General features: G+C 44.9%; 1 protein-coding gene across 10 annotated transcripts in view; it reads left to right on the forward strand.

Moving 5' to 3' along the window:
• LOC139279954 (mucin-2-like) overlaps positions 1-22267 on the forward strand; it is a 242283-nt gene that overhangs the window by 149287 nt on the left and 70729 nt on the right. For all 10 annotated transcript variants that reach the window (XM_070899303.1, XM_070899305.1, XM_070899304.1 and 7 more), the window contains 2 exons: positions 8723-8817; positions 9423-9549. In XM_070899303.1, coding sequence (XP_070755404.1) covers positions 8723-8817; positions 9423-9549 — 222 coding nt within the window. The remainder of the gene's footprint in view (positions 1-8722; positions 8818-9422; positions 9550-22267) is intronic.

Genomic DNA, 22267 nt, shown 5'->3' on the forward strand with positions numbered 1-22267 from the left:
GCAAGTGTTGCATTGGCGCTTGCATGACTCCAAATCTGAATCCATGCAGGGCCACCGCACATGGGATCTGGCTATAGCATTCATCATTACTATGCCTGGGTGGGTACTGTATGAACTGTAGGTCGCGTATGAACGTTTCCCTGCCTTTCTTGGGCAAAACCACGCGATTACCCCACAAAAGAGAGTCCACCTGTATGGACATTTCATCTTTGCGCCACTGGAACGGCTTGATCTCTTGCATCTCCGCTGGAACGCTGTACCAGCTCCCATGGAGGAAACAGTTTTTTTTACAAGGGACAGTAAAGGATCCTGGCTGGTCCAGGTCCTGATCTGGTGGGCCGTAACGGGTGACTTTTCGTTTTCAAATGCATCCATTACCAAGAGCAAGTCTGCAGGCTGTGCCATTTCCACCCCAGTGGTGGGCAGTGGTAGCCGACTGAGAGCATCAGCGCAGTTCTCTGTGCCTGGTCTGTGGCGGATTACATAGTTATATGCAGATAGTGTGAGCGCCCATCTTTGGATGCGGGCAGAGGCATTGGCATTAATCCCTTTGCTCTCTGAAAATAGTGATATGACCGGCTTATGGTCAGTTTCTAGCTCAAATCTGAGACCAAACAGATACTGGTGCATTTTTTTCACCCCGTAAACGCATGCCAGAGCTTTTTCAATCATGCTGTAGGCCCTTTCGGCCTTGGACAAACTCCTGTACGCATAGGCAACCGGTTGCAATGTTCCCGATTCGTTTGCTTTTTGTAACGCGCACCCGACCCCGTTCGAAGACGCATCACAAGCAGCCTCTTGTGATTTCCCCCATACCCAGTCATCTCCCTTGCATAGCAACACATGTAGGGATTCCAGCAAGGTGCTTAACCCGGGTAGGAAATTACCAAAATAGTTGAAGAGTCCCAGGAATGACTGCAGCTCCGTCACGTTCTGTGGTCTCAACGCGTTCTTGATGGCCTCCGTCGTGGTGTCGGTGGGTCTGATGCCGTCTGCCGCAATTCTTCTTCCTAAGAACTCGACCTCTGGCGCCAGGAAAATACACTTCAAGCGTTTCAACCCGAGTCCCACGCGATCTAGCCGACTTAGAACCTCTTCCAGGTTCGTCAAGTGTTCGATGGTGTCTCGACCTGTGACCAGTATGTCGTCCTGGAAAACCACGGTGCGCGGAACTAACTTTAGCAGGCTCTCCATGTTCCTTTGAAAAATTGCCGCGGCCGATCGAATCCCAAATGGGCATCTGTTGTAGATGAACAGACCTTTTTCCGTGTCGATGCAGGTGAGGCCTTTCGAAGATTCCGCCAGCTCCTGCGTCATGTAGGCCAAGATCAGGTCCAACTTGGTGAATGTCTTTCCTCCAGGCAGGGTCGCAAATAGGTTGTCTGCCTTGGGTAGCGGGTGCTGGTCCTGGAACGAAAAAATAGTCCCCACAAATTCTGACTCTGCCATCGCCTTTGAGAACCGGAACAATCTGACTGGCTCACTTGAACTCCACCGTCACGATGATGCCTTCTCGCTGCAGCCTGTCCAGCTCAATTTCCACTTTCTCTCGCATCATATATGGCACCACATATGCCTTGTGATGGATGGGTCGTGTCCCGGGAACCAAGTGGATCTGCACCTTCGCCCCCGAGAAACTTCCGATGCCTGGCTCAAACAACGACGGGAACTTGCTCAGAACCTGGGCACATGAGGTGGTGTTGATGGACGAAAGCGCTCGGATGTCATCCCAGTTCCAGCTGATTTTTCCCAGCCAGCTTCTGCCGAACAGTGTGGGGCCATCTCCTGGTACAATCCATAGTGGTAGTTTGTGCACTGCTCCATCATAGGAGACTGTTACTGCTGCACTGCCAATTACAGGGATCAGCTCTTTAGTGTAAGTTCTTAGCTTGGTGTGAATGGGGCTAAGCTTGGGCCTGTGTGATTTGTTGCACCACAGCCTGTCGAAGGCCTTTTTGCTCATGGTAGACTGACTCACACCCGTGTCCAGTTCCATGGATACTTTTAGCAAGATCGGTGGACATTTTGTGGTGAAGGTGTGTATTCCGTACATTTTTGCCTCCTCGGTTCGAGTCTCTAGTTCAGTTTGATCTGCCATGGATCGATCCTCCTCTGCAACGTGGTGGTTTGCAGGGTTTGCAGCTCGTCTGCACATTCGCTGGAGGTGTCCCATTGTTCCACAGCCTTTGCACACATTGTGTTTGAAGCAGCATTGATGGGCTCGATGATCACCTCCGCAGCACCAACAAGGTATTAACTGCCTCACATTAACGTTTGATGGCGGACTCTGGGTCATCTGAGGTTGTACAGCTGTAGGCGTGTATGTTCTGCCATATGCATTCCTGCCTGAAAACTACGTTACTTTGTGTACAGTACTTGCCGAAACCTCTATGCTGCGAAATTTGTTTGGTGGTGGACATAAATGCCTGGGCTATCGTTATGGCTTTGCTCAGGTTCGGTGTTTCAACAGTCAATAGTTTGCGAAGGATAACCTCATGGTCAATGCCAAGCACAAAGTCTCTTAGCATTTGCTCAAGAAATCCATCGAATTCGCAATGTCCTACAAGGCGCCTTAGTTCGGCGACATAGCTCGTCACTTCCTGGCCTTCAGACCGTTGACAAGTGTAAAATCGATACCTTGCCATCAGAACGCTTTCCTTCGGATTTAGGTGCTCCCGGACCAGTGTACACAGTTCTTCATACGATTTGGTTGTTGGTTTCAACGGAGCTAGAAGATTCTTCGAGGCCATAGGTTGTTGCCCCGCAGACAGTGAGGAACATCGCCCTTCGTTTGGCAGCGTTCTTGTCCCCTTCAGCTCGTTGGCCACGAAGTATTGGTCGAGTCGCTCCACGAAGGCCTCCCAATCGATCCCTTCTGAGAATTTCTCCAGGATACCAACAGTTCTCTGCATTTTCGCGTGATTGTTCGTTATCTCGTCGCCAGTTGTTAAGCTCATAATAAAGTAATGTAACTGAGTACTGTAGACTGTGACCTTAGCTCCTTTATTCAAACTCCAGAGTGTTGGTACAGCATGGGAGACCTGCTTATATACAGTGCTCCCAAGAGATGCTGGGATCCCTTGAGACTCCCAACAGGTATGCTCTCTGGTGATGCAGGTTACCTAGGGTTGCATACATAACACTCTCTGGCGATTTCCACTTATAGCCTTGAAAGTTGGTTTACTTTTCAGTCGGCATGCCTTTGCAAGATTCCCAGTTTTCTTGCAGAAGAAACACTCTGCCTTCGCACATGGACAATGTTGAGCAATGTGTTGGCCCAGACACCGATAGCACAATTTCAGTGCCCAACTGCCTTTTACTTTTAACCTGCAGGTGATTCACCTCGGTTGTCTGATGACTGGAAATGGTACGAAATTCTCTGGAATATTGGTCGACCATATCCATCGACATAGCTGTCTGACAAGTTAAATTAAAAGTCAAGTTAGGGGTTGTCAACAACTTTCTTCTGATCGCTTCATTTTTCATCCCACAAACAATGTGGTCACGCAGTGCTCAGTCCTGAAAGTTTCCGAAATGACAGTGAATGGATTGATTTTTTAATATTACAATGTACTCACTGATACTTTCGTCAGTGAATTGATCTTGTTTTCCAAAACGATCGCTTTCAGCAATTTCCAGGGGCTGAGGACTGTAATGGTGTTTTAACTTGATTAGAATCTCTAAGTGATGAGTCCTTTGGCTTGATGGGAACAAGCACATTTTTCATACACCTCGGGCCCTGCTTCAGTCAGGAAAATAGCCCGTTTTCTTTCTAACTCCACCCGGTTACGGTGTTCATCATCGGGGACTTCGATGATACTATTCGCGGTGAAAAACATTTCTAGCCGCTCCACGTAAGCTCCGAAAGTGTCTCAGTCATGATGGAATTCACCCAAGCGCTCAATTATTCTCATAGGCGCAGCCATCTGGACACTGGCATTTCAGCCAAGTGTGCTTGTAATTTACCTTGGATTTTCAGCTGTTCTGCAAGACAAAGGACCTCTCTAGTCTCTCTGTTGTTTAGCTGGAGTCATCCATCAACAAAAATTTCAGCTAGGGTATCCAGAAATCCTATCCTCATCGCCAATGTGGTATCTTCTCCATGACATCACAAACACACGCCTCCAAGATGGCTTCAACTCAGGAACTTGTCAGCTGACCTGACCTTTTATGATTATATATGAGCAATTTCATTACCACAGTAGTCCACTAGGTGGAGCAGTAGTCCACTAGATGGAGCACAACAGTGCTGAGACAAAGTAACCTTGAAATGACTGAATTAAACTTTTGAAGAATGTGAAACTAACAAGCAAGCACTGAAACTAACCTACAACTGCGGCTCATTACTGATGATCCCTTTAAATCAGGCTTTGGAGCCGGCATCCGGCTGCTTCACGCCAGCTCTCCCTATCGCTGTTTCCTCCAGGTGCTAAGGTAGGTGGCAACAATCACTTTTGCAGATCGGATGTTCAGTGAGTGTTGACACTTACTGACGTCACGATTCACCGAGCATTGAGGCACCCGGCGATAGCTGTTAGCGGCAGCGCTGTGGAGGTGTAGGATTTGGCGTGCAACATTGGATTCGCCTCACCCCAGTGATAATGCTCCAGCGCCCTGTTAGCGCCACCTGCTGGCACTAACGGGAGGCATTAAGGTACTGAATTTTTCCTCCACTGATTTACCTTACTGGATGTAATTCAGCACCTGGTAGTAATAGGTTTGGGTGTCAGAGCCCATAGCTACTTTAAGTGGGGGGGCGGGGGGGGTCGAAGAGTCTGGAAGCGCTGGGAAGGGGGTCCTGTGATTCTACAAACACAATAAATGGAAGAATTGCAAACACTGGGTCAGATCCTGGGATCAGTGGGAGAGCGATCTGCAATCTAGGAGCATTGAGGAGGGAAGTGCAGGTTCTGCAATGACTTGGAGCTGTCCTGGGATCAGAGACCACGGCAAATATGATCTTAGATTGTGAGCAATTAAAGATGGTTTTCAGATTTAGAATTGAGGTTGGTGGAGTCCTAGGAAAAGGCTTCTGGAATCCAGCAGGACTGGGAAAGGTGTTTGGGAGCACTGGGGACAGAGTCTGTCAGGATTGGGGTTTTCTGGAATCTGGTTGCATTTGGTTGGGGTGGGAGGGGAAGGTCATCAGCCTTGTAGACGAGGGAGGCCAAAACATGGGACCTTGAGTTGCCTTTTGGTCGCTTCAAACCATCAGACCCAACACCACCATAGTCCTGCACGCCGGCCTCCTTTCCTCATCCATCTGTAAACCAGGGGTTTCAGAATATTTTGTGACTGGGACCTAACAGTTCAATGTGAGATTTCAGAGAACAGTTCATCGAGGAGTGCTTCAGCTAAATCATTCCTTTCTTCCATTCCCCATTCACTAATAGTTCCACAATGCTTATCGCTTTCCTTACAATCACCATATGATTGCCTTCCTCCAGTTCAGATTCGTCCTCACTTCACAAAGATAAACACCAATACCAAATCCAGATCAAAAAACAAATTTAGCAAACAAGTCATGTCTGCATTGGCAGAATAAAATGACTAATCACCCTTCTGTCACCCCTTAGTGCATGTCTTTGGTGCTCATTTTCCTATCCTTGTGCTCCTATGTAATGCTGTCCCAATGGCTACAGCTTGGGAGGTGGATAGTTGCTTCAGGACATTGGGAAATTGCTCCTTGAGGACACTACACATGACATTTAAGGATGGCCACCAGCAGCTCTGGACCTAGAGAGTCCTGCTGCAGATTGCAGCATCTTGGCCACCTGGCTGAGTCAGATTAACAAGGGCACTGGCGGAGGAGGAGGCATGCTGACCTCCTGAGAGAGGACAGCAGATACCTCTTCCATGGAGCCAAGCCCACTCTTCTGTGGCAGTGCCTCAGCACTCCCAGGGTTCTGCAGGAGAGCAGCAGTGATGTGATGTCCTGGAATTCCCTTTCAACGTTGGCCCGCAAAGCCAGTGTGAAGTGCCTCTAGTAGCCCTATCATCTTCCATGGCAGCAGTTTGAAGCTGGGAGAATTGTCATAGATGGTCCATCATGCTAAGTTCCTCTGCAGTGCTGATGGAGTTGACCTGTTGGTCCACGTTAAACAGAATGATCTCCCTGCTCTGAACAAAGACTTGAGATAAGTTGGAGCTGAACCGTCATACTCCGCAACATTGTGCACAAACTCTCTGGCATGTTGTCCAGTGCACCAAGCATTTCCTGGCGAAAGTCCATTACCCTTCTTTGGTAGCCTGGCCCCTTTAAAGTCAGTATCTGAGTCCTCTTCAATGGAACTACTATGTGATCTTGCCCTCCATCAAGCTGGCACCTATTGCTCTCTATCCCTTTGCCCTAGATCCTGTGCATATGCCCAGTGAGTCATCCCTCATCTAACCAAACATCTAAAGTGTCAGTATCTGAACCGGTGTTTGCGGTAATGAGACCAAGTGACGGTGCCTCTTCATGATCACTCATCGCCTTTGTCCACTAGCTGAGGGGCATCGATATTCTCAGGAGCTGAAATGAAAGAAAGGAACGAGCTTCAGCCTCTGGTGTGAGGGAGAGCCAAGAGAAAGAAGTGTACAGTGAAAGCCCAGAAGTGTGTGTTGAAACCATCTGCAGCTTGTCAGGCAGAGCGTGCGGGGTGAGGGAGAAGTCGGAAGAGACAAGGAGGAATAAGTGTGAACAAACCCTGCTGGGCATCTCCTCCAGCATCGCCAGTGGCCACAACTTCCACTCTGCTGTTACCTATTATAGCCAGGACGCTCTCCAAGTGGGGGGTGAGGGTGTGCAGAAGTGTTCTTCCTTCTCCGGTGGCTGCCTGTTGCCTGCTGTTACATACAATCTTCTCCTGCAAGAAAGAGTGAAGTGTGTAATAAGTGAAAGTCTTGTGAGGTGTTTGAAGAATGTGGCTGTCAGTGTATGCATGAAATGTGAGAGTGGGTAAATGAGGGTTTTAATAGAGGTCAATGTGAGGATGAGGAGAAGGATGTTTAGTGAAGTATGGTGCACTGGTTGCAGGAAATTGTGGGGGAGGGGAGTGCAGAAATTGTGTGTGTGTTGTAATTAATGAGGTACAGTTGTGTTGAGAACGTATTTTAGCAGTCTTATCTTAACAACTCTAGTTAAATCATTTATTTTTATCTTGCATTGCAGCCAAGCTCTTGGGGCAGTGTTTCAAGCATTGACATCCTCAGTAGTCTCCCACTGCCTTCTGAGCAGATTCTTGGAGGGCTTCCTGCTCGCTGGAGTGAAAAGGATGTCCCTCTGCTTGTCCACTTCCTACACCAAGGCCTCCAGTGCAACATCAGAGAAACTTGGTGCCCACTTGCATTCTCCTTCAACCATTTCTGCCAGAATTTGTTTTGTGGATTTAGCAGTAATAAGAGGTGCTGGCTGCCTTAGGTAGCATCCTGGCCTCCTGACATTGGCCCATTCTGATAAATGTGCAGGCAATGAATAACACAGAGAGCGCTGCCTGCAGGCACGAATCATTCGAATCAGCAGGCAGCACGGCTATTGCATGGACACCAACTTATGGGCGTGAGTAGTCCGTGCCCTGCCCCCCCACATATCTTTTTAGGTGTGATCTGATTTTCCGATTTCTAGGCCAAAGAATATAAAATCCAATCAGCCTATACAAAACCTTAATTTTAGCTCAGTTAGAGTACAGAGTACGATATTGGGCTCCACACAATAGGAAGGATGTTGGGGCTTTAGAGAAGGGATAACCCAGATTCAATAGGATGCTGCGATATATTTAAGAAGGAGACAGATAAATTTCTAGACACAAAAGGCATCGGGGTATGAGGAGAAAGCGGGAATATGGTGTTGAGATAGAGGATCAGCCATGATATTGAATGGCGGTGCAGACTCGAAGGGCCGAATGGCCTACTACTGCTCCTATTTTCTATGATTGTATGAGAGAAATACCAATATAAAGAAAGACATGAAAATAGGGACTTTTTTTATTAGAACAGCGCAGATTATTGGTGTTTAAAATTATGTATGCTTGGGACACAGTAGATTGAAACAGACTGTTCCCATGAGTCAAGAACAAAGGACCTTAGATATAGGATAAACGTAAGCGATTTAGAACTAAGAACAAGAGAACCTTCTTCATATAGAGTGTTAGGCAGTGAATTCACTTGCAGGGTTAGTGGTTGAGGCAGAAACTGTCAACATACAAGATTAGATTGGAGAGATGAATGAAGGAAAATGGGTTGATTTGGGAACAGGTCAATATGATTACAACTATTTGCTTGTGTGTAGAGTAAATGCTGATATTGACTGGTCGGGCCAAATGGCCTGTTCCTATGATGTAATATATAAGGAGTTCATATAAAACAAGTATAACATATCCTGGCTGCAATAGTAGGCTAAATCCTGGAAATTCTCATCGACCGCATCACTGGCTGATGGTTGGCCACATGTAAATGAGACCATTAGCGACTTACAGGCTCAGCATGGAATGGCTCCAGATGTGCAAGTAAGCTCAGGGGAAGCTGTTTGAAGGCAAGCACTGGAAATGACAGCCACACCAATTTCCTTGCTGGCAAAATTTCCTATACCGTTCCTATGCTGCTCATGCTCCAGAATTAGCGAGGAAATTCATCCCAATCGAGGAGGTGGAAAAAATACTGCTGTTTCTGCAGCAAATTAATTAGTTGAAAATTGTTTCTGTTTTAAATCCTCTAATCTCCACTTTTTTGCCTTGTTTTATAGAAAAGTATGCTAAGCATTGGTGCGCCCTGCTAATAGCTGATAACTCAACATTTGCTCTGTGCCATTCGCAGGTCAACCCCAATCTCCACTATGAGGTACAAACAGATATTGTGTCATTGTATCTGATATTTATTACAGGTTGAACCCTCTTATCCGGCACTCTTGGGACCTGGCCTGTGCCGGATAAGGGATTTTGCCGGATGAGGGGAGGTCACGTTAAATTGGATGGTACAGGTACTGAGCAAGAGGATATCATGGCTGGCTGGCTTGAGACTAGTAGTGCGGCAGAGAGATCGGGGTGGGTGGGGGGGGAGGGGGGAGGAGCGGTGAATCGCAGGGTCAGGCCAACGATCGGGAGTCGGCAGTGAGGAAGGACTTCAATCCGTTCATGTCGGAGTTCCGGTGACTGGGAATGGTGCCGGACGAGGTGTGGTGCCAGATAAGGGAGTCCCGGATAAGAGAGGTTCAGCCTGTACGATAAAAACTGCTTGTATTGGTTGTACCGATGTAAAAGTCACAGCTCTGATTTGTTACATGAAAATCTCATGATTGTATTGGTACACAAGACTATACAAATGATTTTAAAACTGCACATTTGTTCTGTACTGAGTGTTTCCATTTGAAGGATTATTTCTCAGTTCAATCTTTGCTTAAAACTTTGCACCTTAAGTGTGAGATAACACAAAGCTTTATTTTGCAGCAATGTAAGTATGACAGCTGTAACTGTGAGAAGAGTGAGGACTGCATGTGTGCTGCCCTCTCCTCGTATGTTCAGGCTTGTGCAGCCAAAGGCATCACCATTTCCAACTGGAGAGCTAATGTATGCTGTAAGTATAACTATATTAATCAACTGTACATTGAGTTAACACCTGTCAGATTTATAGCAGTGACTGCAACACATTGGACCTTTCCCATTTACTGCAGAGCTTCATATTCTTATACACCTAGAAAAATCCACCATGAGGCAACAAAAGGTAATCATGCGGTAGCTCTACATATTAGTGCTTTGCATGCACTGATATACTGCCACTGACGCCACCCCATCCATTACTGCTATCTAAGGCTGAACCAGATTGTCCTCAACTTTGGTGTCCTGTCAACCCCAAGCAGAACTTTAAACCCCACATTTTATCCATCACCAAATGACATTTTTCCAGCTCCACAACATTGCTCACCTCCACCCTACCTCAGCTCCTGATACCTTCAGATGACTCTAATGCTCTTTTAGCTGGCCTACCGTCCTCCACTCCATGAACTGAATCTTGATCTAAACTGCAGCACTTATCCTGGCCCACTTGCTCATCTTCACTGAATTACGTTGGCACCTATTCCCAAGAATATCACCTTTAAAATGCTAATCCGCATTTTTAAATTCCTTCGTGGCCTTGCCACACCCAACCTGTGCAATCACCTTCAGCCTTATGTTCCTTTTGAACAGTCCATTCCCCTGATTCTAGCCTTCTGTATCACCTTTCCTCCACCTCCTCTTGGCATGTGTTGGTCTTCATTGCTGGAGCTCGCTCCCTAAACCGTATCCACCTTGAAAATCCTGCCCAAAACTATGAACAAGCTTTCTACTACCCCTCCTAATCTATCCCTATCTGGATCGATGTCCATTTCTGTCACCTATTTGTGAGACGCCTCAGGACATTTTCCATTAATGGAGCTATGTTAATGCAAACTGTTGATCTTGTGAATGGCAGCACATGTTAATGAGCTGTGCCACTAGTGAGCTGTGTCTAGTGAAACAGTACATTAGTGAGCTGTGCCAAGTGCCACAGTATGTTAATGAGCTGTGCCGGATGTCACAGTATGTTAGTGAGCTGTGCCGAGTGTCACAGTATGTTAGTGAGCTGTGCCTAGTGAAACAGTATGTTAGTGAGCTGTGCCGAGTGTCACAGTATGTTAGTGAGCTGTGTCTAGTGCCACAGTGTGTTAGTGAGCTGTGCCGAGTGTCACAGTATGTTAGTGAGCTGTGTCTAGTGCCACAGTATGTTCGTGAGCTGTGCCTCGTGCCACAGTGTGTTAGTGAGCTGTCTATTGTGAAACAGTGTGTTAGTGAGCTGTGTCTAGTGCCACAGTATGTTAGTGAGCTGTGTCTAGTGCCACAGTATGTTAGTGAGCTGTGTCTAGTGCCACAGTATGTTAGTGAGCTGTGGCTAGTGATACAGTATGATAGTGAGCTGTGCCTAGTGAAACAGTATATTAGTGAGCTGTGTCTAGTGAAACAGTATGTTAGTGAGCTGTGCCTAGTGAAACAGTATGTTAGTGAGCTGTGTCTAGTGAAACAGTATGTTAGTGAGCTGTGTCTAGTGAAACAGGATGTTCATGAGCTGTGCCTAGTGAAACAGTATGTTCGTGAGCTGTGTCTAGTGTCACAGTGTGTTAGTGAGCTGTGTCTAGTGAAACACTATGTTAGTGAGATGTGCCTCGTGTCGAAATCTCGACTCTCAATTTAACTAAAAAAAAATGAAATTCTGACACAAACAGCTCGGTAGATGTTCCTTTAATAGATTTACTTGCTGTAAGGAAAAGTCTCACTAAGTCAAAGGCTCAGCGAAGACTTCTTCAGAGGTATAGAATCACATTATCTTTGTACAGAAGCACAAACAAAGAAATTATGGTTCTATCACCTGTATCACTTCTGCCCTTGCGGTCAGCAAATGCAGTTAAGGAGTTCTTTAATCACTTAATTAACATTACATCCTTGTTTTAATTCTGTACATGTATATGCAGCCTTTATCTAATACTTCTATGGTTTAGCACAGCGACAGTTATCGGTGGGGAGTATAATTCTAACAGGACATTCTTTCTGTTCGGGAGGGTAAATTCAAGGTTCCTTCGCTCACACAGATGGCCCCTGCCTTTCTTTAATTAGCTATCAGTCAAGGTTAACATGTTTATGCAGAAGCAAACTGTCTGCTGCAGGGGCTTCTGGGAGAACTGAGACTCCATTTTGTTTTATTACAAAAGGGTACATTTAACAGAAAATGTAACTTGAAAAGTAAATTTCCACATTCCCCCCTTTTGTCCTTTACAAGGACAACTTAATCCTTTCTAGTCTTGCATAGTCGTTCTATTTCCACACAAGAACCTTCATTAGTTGTTGCTACCATCACCCCAGCAGTGGTCTCGTTTGGTAATGTTGTTTCTCCCGACCTGGCGCAGCAACACTTAACTAATCCAAACAAAAGGTATAGTTCAAAGATTATCAGCAAGAATACCATCAGTCCCCATAGTCCATACAGTTCCTTTTTCATTCCTCCTTGTCGGGTGCCCTTTTGCAATGGGACGCATGGATCCATGTTGGTCTTTTAACTTGATTGCAGTATTAGTTGTCAGCAAGACCTGGAATGGTCCTTCAAATCTTGGTTGTAGGCTGCTTTTTCTTTTAAAAAATTTTGATGTAAACGAAATGCCCAGTCTCCAGATTATGATACTTCCCTTCTGCTGGTTCGACGTACTTGTGAATGAAAGCTGGAAATACATTTGGTTAATGCAATACAATAATTCAACATATTTTCTTCCATTTTATGGATGTCCATTTGTTTTGCAGTAAACGGTGCAGTAAAAGGTAGTCGTTGGGACATAAGAACATAAGAACATAAGAATTAGGAACAGGAGTAGGCCATCTAGCCCCTCGAGCCTGCCCTGCCATTCAATAAGATCATGGCTGATCTGGTCGTGGACTCAGCTCCACTTACCCGCCCTCTCCCCGTAACCCTTAATTCCCTTATTGGTTAAAAATCTATCTATCTTTGACTTGAAAACATTCAATGAGCTAGCCTCAACTGCTTCCCTGGGCAGAGAATTGCACAGATTCACAACCCTATGGGAGAAGAAATTTTTTCTCAACTCAGTTTTAAATTGGCTCCTCCGTATTTTGAGGCTGTGCCCCCAGTTCTAGTCTCCCCCACCAATGGAAACAACCTCTCTGCCTCTATCTTGTCTATCCCTTTCATGATTTTAAATGTTTCTATAAGATCACCCCTCATCCTTCTGAACTCCAAGGAGTAAAGACCCAGTCTACTCAATCTATCATCATAAGGTAACCCCCTCATTTCTGGAATCAGCCTAGTGAATCGTCTCTGTACCCCTTCCAAAGCTAGTATATCCTTAAGTAAGGTGACCAAAACTGCATGCAGTACTCCAGGTGTGGCCTTACCAATACCTTATACAGTTGCAGCAAGACCTCCCTGCTTTTGTACTCCATCCCTTTCGCAATGAAGGCCAATATTCCATTTGCTTTCCTGATTACCTGCTGCACCTGCAAACTAACCTTTTGGGATTCATGCACAAGGACCCCCAGGTCCCTTTGCACCACAGCATGTTGTAATTTCTCCCCATTCAAATAATATTCCCTTTTACTGTTTTTTTTTCCCAAGGTGGATGACCTCACACTTTCCGACATTGTATTCCATCTGCCAAACCTTAGCCCATTCGCTTAACCTATCCAAATCTCCTTGCAGTCTCTGAGTCCTCGACACAACCCGCTTTCCCACTAATCTTAGTGTCATCTGCAAATTTTGTTGCACTACATTCTGTCCCCTCTTCTAGGTCATCTATGTATATTGTAAACAGTTGTGGTCCCAGCACTGATCCCTGTGGCACACCACTAACCACTGATTCCTAACCGGAAAAGGACCCATTTATCCCGACTCTCTGCTTTCTGTTCGCCAGCCTATTCTTTATCCATGCTAATACATTTCCTCTGACTACATGTACCTTTATCTTCTGTAGTAACCTTTTGTGTGGCACCTTATCGAATGCCTTTTGGAAATCTAAATACACCACATCCATCGGTACACCTCTATCCACCATGCTCGTTATATCCTCAAAGAATTCCAGTAAGTTAGTTAAACATGATTTCCCATAACTATCTCATGTGGTGATAGACCTGTTGTTCTGTTAGTTGCAGATTGCATTATCATCAAGGCTAAGGGCAGCAGTTCTACCCATTTTAGTCCAGTGTCATTGCATAATTTAGCCAGCTTATTTTTAAACATTCCTTTATATCTTTCAACAAGTCCGGCTGATTGTGGATGATAAGTGCAGTGAAAACGTTAGTTGATCTGTAATGCTTTACTCATTTCTTTTATAACAGTTCCCGTGAAATGTGACCCATTGTCACTAGAAAGCTTTGTGGGAATTTCGAAGCGCGATACGATTTCTTTTAACAAAAATTTAGCAACAGTCGTGGCATTGGCCTTTTTACATGGAAAGGCTTCAATCCATCTAGAGAACACATCTACAATGACTAATACATACTTAAATCCCATACACATCGGTAATTCAATCAAATCCATTTGTGAATGTACAAAAGGCCCCACTGGATTTGGATGGGAGGCAGACTCTCTGCTTTTTCCGTTTTACCTGGATTCATTGTCTGACAGGTAACACAATTTTCACAGATTTGTTTTGCAACTGCCGAAATACCCGGTGCATACCAAGTTGCCAAAATATAATCTGCCACCCCGCTTTTGCTCGCATGTGTGCATGTATGAACACATCGGGCAATCCATGGGAGTAAGGATTTGGGCGCCACCAGACGGCCGTCATGATAAACCCATATTCCTTCTGAATTTTGATAACATTGATCCTTTGTCCAGGTCAACACCTCCTCCGTACTGGCCTGTGACTGAAAGGCCAGCACATCATTAATAGTGGATGGTGGATCTGAGCAATTATTTTTCCTTAGTGGGAACAATGACACCTGCATCCCTCTTTCTGATAGAGCTGCTGATTTAGCTGCATTATCAGCTCTGGCGTTTCCAAGTGCTATTTCATTCAACTGGCCCGTATGTGCTTGGCATTTAATAATGGCAAGTTTTAAGGGGCATTGAATGGCTCGCAGAAGATTTTCTACTTCTGCATTTTTAATGGTGGTTCCTGAAGAAGTCAGGTACCCGCGAATTTTCCAAATTTATCCAAAGTCATGTGTTACCCCAAAAGCATACCTGTTGGATATTAACTGTTTGTCCTTCAGCCAGAATACAGGCTCGAGTGAACACAAACAATTCGGCTTGTTGGGCTGAAAAGGAGACTGGAAGAGAAGCTGTTTCGACAACATCAAACTGGGTTTCAACTGCATAAGCCGCTTTAGGTTGGCCCTTATCATCTCGTAGGGCTGATCCATCAACATAGTACACTAGATCAGGGTTACATATTGGTATATCTCTCAGGTCAATACGTGATTTAGTTATTAATTCAAATACCATTTCGCATGAATGGGATTCGCCGTCTTCTTCCGTGGGGAGTAGGGTGGCTGGATTCAGGGTAGTACATCTTTTAATAAGGTTTGGATTTGATAATAGTTCAACTTCATATTTAGTAGTTCTCACAGAAGTTAGGTGTTGAGTGGCTCATTTAGTAAGTAAAATCTCGACCGAGTGTGGGATATACAAAATAGTCTTGATGATTTAGAGTTATTGTCTGAGCCTGTTGTACAGCATAATAAGCTGCTGCCAAAGAGGGAAGACATCCTGGTAGTCCGCGTGCCACTGGGTCTAGTTGGGTACTGAAATACGCTACCGGTCGCTGTCTATCTCCATGTAACTGAGTCAGAACAGATTGTGCAAAACCCGGCTTGTGATGGACAAATAAGTTAAATGGCTTGGTATAATCCGTAATCCCAAGGCTGGTGCTGAAGTGAGGGACTGTTTAAAACTCTGGAAAGCGGTTTGGGATACTTCATTCCAAATTAACTTTACTGGTATTGAGGGCATGAACATGTCTAACAATGGTCTAACGATCTCAGAATAATTCATAATCCATTGCCTGCAATATCCTGACATGCCGAGGAAATGTTTAATTTCTCTCTTGGTTATTGGCAGCGGAGCAGAGCAGATTGCTTTTACTCTGTCTTGTGTCAATTGTCTCGTATCTCTGACCAATTCGTGTCCTAGATACCGAACCCTTTCTGAGACAAATTGTAACTTCGCTTTTGACACCTTGTGTCCTTTTGAGGTTAAAGCTTTTAATAATACAAGAGAGTCTGTTTCGCAGGCTAATTTGGAGGGTGAGGCGAGCAATAAGTCATCAACATACTGTACAAGTGTAGAACCTGCCAGTAAAATTACATCTTCCAGATCCTTCTTTAAACATTGTGAAAATATAGTAGGGCTTTCGGTAAATCCCTGCGGGAGTTTTGTCCATGTATACTGGCGTCCTTTATATGTGAAGGCAAACAGGAATTGGGACTCCGGGTGAATGGTATTGAGAAAAATGCTGAACATAGATCAATCACTGTATAATATGTTGAGGTTGCCGGAATACTGGTAAGTATAGTTGCGGGATTAGGCACCACCGGATAAGTTTGGAATACAGATTCATTCACAGCTCGGAGGTCTTGGACAAACCTCCATTTGTCACTATTGGACTTTTGAACCAGAAAAATTGGTGTGTTACAAGGACTTCTAGTTAGTACTATTATTCCATGGGCTAGCAGACATGTAATGACTGGCTCGATACCCTGATCTGCGGCTGGAGACAAGGGATACTGGGGTTTCTTAGGAAGTGGTACGGTCGAATTGATCGCTACCTTACACGGCTGTGCGATAAGCATTTTTCCCACTTCATTCGAGTGTGTAGCCCATAGGTGCTCGGGGATTTTAGTAAGAAGTTCTGCTGTTTCTTGTTGCAGTGGAAAGCTAGTGACCGGAAGTATCTTTTCTTCTAAGATAGCATCGAAATATATTTTCCTATTCAACTTGACAGAATAGCCTTCTCCTTCCTCATGCTACCCCAGAGTTCCATTAAGTGTGTGCCATTTCTCTTGTACTGGAGATCCTTGCATTCTCTTAACCATTTGCCCTAAATCCTGGAATTTATGTGTCTGCAACCACTAGGGTGCAGTGTGGACTGCTACTTTTAACCTTAAACAAGGTTTGACTGTCGGAGGATAATTCTACCCCTGCTGCTATTCCTTCGGGTCCAATGAAAATTAGTTCAATCATCAGTCGATATTTATGGTGCAGGAATGGTTGATAAAAGATTTGTGTTTCAGCGTCCGATCCAGTTTTATCATAATACGCCGTACAGTATAGTGTTTCGAGTCAATTTCCCAAGTTTTGAGATTTGAGATAGTCTGTGATTAACCTTGTCACACACCAATATGAACCAACAAAATAGGATAGGGTTTTGCTCAGTGTAGGGTCCAAACTTTTCCAAGCATACAATATAGGTGTTGTGGGTTGAAGTAATGGGTATGCGCCACATTTATCTATGGGGACTCGAACTTCCATACCGGCTGGAGAACAAAGTATAGTGGCATTCATTTTGCATAATAGGTCACATCCACACAGATTTACTGGAACTTCATTAGAAAGTAGGAATGAATGACTATCTTCATAATCCTCAAATTGTACATTGACAGGGTTGGAGAAAAACATATTTGATGAACTTATCCAGATAGCCCAGTCACTGAGGTTTGATTAGTGGAAATGGGAATTCCCTGTGTATCTTCTCTCGAAAGGACCGAATAGGTGGCACCAGTATCCACTAGGAATGGAATATCCTTGCCTTGTATTTTAATTTTTACTTCAGGTTCTCCCATGGCATTTAAAGAAACGACGGGTAGTTGTTTACTTGTAGCACTTGGATCTGGAACGGGGCGTCATTGATTATTATACGGATGATTTGATTGTTGGCCGAATTGATTTTGATTCTGTGATCCAAATGGATTTTGAACAGAGAAATGAGTCTGAGGTCGAGCATGCACCTGGGCTTGGGTCGCATACGGGTTAGGTCCTGGAGGGGGTGAACTACTACCAGCTTGTTGAGTCCAATCATAATTCGGTTGTTGCTGTTTTGACGGGCAATTTCTAACCCAGTGTCCAGTCTGGCCACACTTGTAACAGGTGCTATATACTCCTTGCCCTACACCTCCTCTGCCTCTTCTCCTAAAATGTCCTCCTCTGCCTCGTCCTCCATCCTGTGGAGGGCTGTGTAAGAAGGTGTCATCGGGGCGGGTGTTGTTGGAACTGCTTGTTCCATAAACACAGTGACCTTGCTTTTAGATTCTCTATTTCGATCTTGCATGTCTTTTAACATAGATACAACCTTGGGTAGCTTTTCCTGACGCCATTTGAAACAAACTAATTTAAAGGGATCTCTAAGTTCGGGTCGTAGTCCGTTTACAACTGCGCTAATCATGGGATTAATTCTTCTACTTTCATGCCCGAGCATTGAATCACCATCTCTCTCATTCTTTCAACGTAATCCTGAACATCCTCATCCTAGGGTAGTTTCCATAATTTTGGACCAATTCGGTTTTTTTGGGTTCATTTGATGTAAGGCCTCCCAACATCTCCCCCAGAACCCCTCTTCTGGCGATGTGCCGGGATCTGCATTGGGAGTTTCTCGATGGGTTTTAAAATCTGTAAATTTTGTCTCCAATTCGGCAAATTTAGTATCCTTTAACCATGCTTTTAGCAAAATTTGACCATCTAATATACTGGGTTCATGGCACAAGATGATCACTTTCTATTGGTCTATGGCTTTTTCGATACTGGTTTTAGGGTCTGCTAATCCTTTCACAATTGTTCTTAACTCATTTGGTGACCATGGTCGATAAACAGAAATTGGGGCTCCGTCAGGAGCTGGATTGGGGAACTGTCTTAATGGGAATGCAATGGCCACAGTTGGTGGGAACAACGCTGGAGCACTGGCCCTTTGTTCACGAGTTTGACTTCGCGTATTCCCTGCAGGGTCGTCATGGAATTGAATTGCTTGTGACAGATCTACTCCTCCGGCAGCTGCATCCGCACTGCTGGGAGTGGGTGCTACTCCGCCTCCCAGTGCTCCGGCCAGAGGATTGTCTCCTTCCTGTTGGCCTGAAGCATTCGCTTGTAGTTCAACATATGGCGGTGGTCGACGGCCGTAGGGAGCCCAATTCTCATCCCAATCCTCATCCTCATCTTTTTCCCAACCCTTGGGGGCAGTTGGGAGTGGGTGTCCCTTTGTTTCTCTAGCCACCATAACAGATGGATTTTTAATTCCTTGTCTGGGTTGATTCACCTGCTTTCTCCCTTTATTACTTACACTGCTTGCTAATCCTCAGGCTCTTTTGATGTCGCCCCTCAGCTTCCCTTTTCCAATCTCCAAACGCCGACCAATTTACTTTTTTGTTATCTCTTCTACCTGGGTCTCTGTCTATAAGGCACTCCTCTAGACATATTATTCTTTCTAAGTTAAATGAACCATCGGGTGGAAATGGCCTGTTTGCATCCTTGGTCCATTTTACCCATTTTTTTAGGTGATCAATTGAAGACTGACCACAATTCTGGAGCATAAAATAGGCTGGTATGCCCTTTGGTGGTGTTTTACTTGCTCCAGCACCCATTCTGGATGATTAAGATTTTTCACAATTTCTAATCTCACAATCCTTTCGGTCAATGAGTTCTCTACGCCCACTTCTCCTGGCCGTTACGAGGCCTAAAAAGGCTCTTAATTCGGGCTCAGTCTGGGTGTGTGAAATATGTTGACACGAACCATAGTTGATCAATCAGTTACTGTTTCTTTTCTCAATCAATTTTTGTTTATCCGAATCACAATTTTCCCTAGTGACTCTTCCCGTTTCGTTCATTGCAATATCGCACAAAAGTACTGAACACAACAGTATAACAAGGACAATTAAGACAAACCACATCCACGCGGGTATACAAATCATAGCCTTAAACTCTATCTAAACATATGGTCAATTCTCAGTCTGCATTGTACGCTACTACAGACTGAGTCCTTAACTTATCTAACGGTCCTATCGCACAAGGATCATCGCTTGATAGCGCTCTTTTATCTTCTACTAATGAAAAGCTTCCCGGGCTGTTTCCAGATCAGATATTTTCAGGATCCGATCCCTTCTGCCTACAAGCTGAGAAGGAAATGATTGTAAAATAATTTTAGCTCTTAAATGTCGAGTCTTGGAGATCGCAGTACCTCCACTGTGGACAACAGATTACATATGCAATTCAACAGTAAAGAGACCCTTTGTGAGCAAAAGGCTCACTTTATTCTGGCCAGTTAAGCCCTTCACTGAAGAGGCACTATGTCTACATCCGCTCACTCACAGAATAGAGGGTAAGCGATCTCGGTGGGACCTCCAAGAAACTGTCGAAATCTCGACTCTCAATTTAACTAAAAAAAAATAGGAAACTCTGACACAAACAGCTCGGTAGATGTTCCTTTAATAGATTTACTTGCTGCAAGGAAAAGTCTCACTAAGTCAAAGGTTCAGCGAAGACTTCTTCAGAGGTATAGAATCACATTATCTTTGTACAGAAGCACAAACAACGAAATTATGGTTCCATCACCTGTATCACTTCTGCCCTTGCGGTCAGCAAATGCAGTTAAGGAGTTCTTCAATTACTTAATTAACATTTCATCCTTGTTTTAATTCTGTACATATCTATACAGCCTTTATCTAATACTTCTAAGGTTTAGCACAGCGACAGTTAATAGTGGGGAGTATAATTCTAACAGGACATTCTTTCTGTTAGGGAGGGTAAATTCAAGGTTCCTTCGCTCACACAGATGGCTCCTGCCTTTCTTTAATTAGCTATCAGTCAAGGTTAACATGTTTATGCAGAAGCAAACTGTCTGCTGCAGGGGCTTCTGGGAAAACTGAGACTCCATTTTATTTTATTACAAAAGGGTACATTTAACAGAAAATGTAACTTTAAAAGTAAATGTCAACAATAGTGCCATAGTGTGTTAGTGAGCTGTGCCTAGTGCAACAGTATGTTAGTGAGCTGTGTCGAGTGAAACAATGTTAGTGAGCTGTGTCTAGTGCCACAGTATGTTAGTGAGCTGTGTCTAGTGCCACAGTATGTTAATGAGCTGTGTCTAGTGAAACAGTATGTTAGTGAGCTGTGCCCAGTGAAAAAGTGTTAGTAGTGAAACAGTATGTTAGTGAGCGGTGCCTAGTGCAACAGTATATTAGTGAGCTGTGTCTAGTGCCACAGGATGTCATTGAGCTGTGTCTAGTGCCACAGTATGTCATTGAGCTGTGTCTAGTGAAACAGTATGTTAGTGAGCTGTGTCTAGTGCCACAGGATGTTAGTGAGCTGTGTCTAGTGCAACAGTATATTAGTGACTGACACATAGGGGATAATGTTAACCCCCCGAAAAACAGAGTAGGGGGGAATGTTGGGGTCGGGTGGGAGGTTTTAGTGTTAAAATCTGAATCCCGACCCCAACTCTCCCTCTTCCAGTTTTACCGGAGGCAGGGCGAGGGGTGGGCAAGCAACCTGCTCCCAGGAGGCGAGTTGGCAATTTAAATATTATAATCAGGTTGCCTGCGTCAATTTGACCCACCATTTCAAATTTAACTCTGGCCAGCCGGGTTTCCTGAGTAAAAATCCCACCTATAGTAATACCTTGGCTGGACAATGACTGCACAGAGGCAGAGTACTACACCAAGGTTCTCCGATAACTTCCTCCATATGCTTATGGAGGGAGTCGGAGCATGCAGAGAGGCTCTTTTCCCTTCCGATGAGCGGAAGAGACCTCCCTCTGAGACCAACACAGCCTGGTTGCAGATTGCCATGGAGGTCACGCAGGGATATGTTCAGGATGACCTGGGTGCAGTGCTTCAAACCTCAGTAGATCAGGAAACGTTAGTACAAAGCCACACTCAACTGCATCCTGCCTCTTATCACATCCCCATCGCTCTGCCTTCCCTACCTAAACCTGCACATCCATATCACACCAACTTACCTTGCACCTCCACCTCAGTCTACATTATCACATCCCCATCTCACTAGCCACCCCTCACCCTCACCATCATCCTGCAATCATACCAACTAACAACATATAAGGGTAACCACTTGGGTGCTTTATCCAATGTTTATGTAAAGTTGATGTTAATGTGGTGTCAAATATAAAAATCTTGATTTTCAACAGATTTGTGTGCACTTTTGCAAGTGGCTTAGTGAGTTGCAGTGAATGGTGAGACATAACGGTAACCCCCGCAATGTTGATGAGTGTGAAAGAAATGGTCATTGTAGGAATGCTTTATAGTGTTGGTGTGTGGTGGTGCCAACCTGGTGCATCATGTGGGTGTACAGTGTAACGTTAACAAAATCTGGCCACGATGAGGCCATCCCTAGCTTCCTTGGCAACAATGTGCTCAGGTGCTGATGCCCTGTGTCCTATGCAGCATCAGGTGATTGCGGAGAAGGTTGGTATTATTGTTGGTGTGCCTGGTGCTGTTGATGTTTGGGCTTATCGTGGTCCGATTCTGAGGTCCAGGTATAAACAGTACCGATGTTGATGGAATAGATGGCAGGTGAAGTACTCTGTCAGTGGTGAGAGATTTCTTCCAATGAGGTGACACTGGATGGATACTTTGCTGGAAACACTTGCAGCCTGCAGAATCTGTGCTGGAAATGGACTGAGCAACAGCTTCTGCCTGAGGCAAGTGATCATCTGCCATGTGGGAGCTTTTACTGTACATTTGCTACTGTCAAGTAATCAGCTGGAGCAATGGCCACTGAACTCTTGCCTCAGGTTGACAGACATGGTTGCGAACTACGTGAATCCCGTGGT

The sequence above is a fragment of the Pristiophorus japonicus genome, chromosome 14 (assembly GCF_044704955.1).
Source record: "Pristiophorus japonicus isolate sPriJap1 chromosome 14, sPriJap1.hap1, whole genome shotgun sequence".
Taxonomy (NCBI): domain Eukaryota; kingdom Metazoa; phylum Chordata; class Chondrichthyes; family Pristiophoridae; genus Pristiophorus; species Pristiophorus japonicus.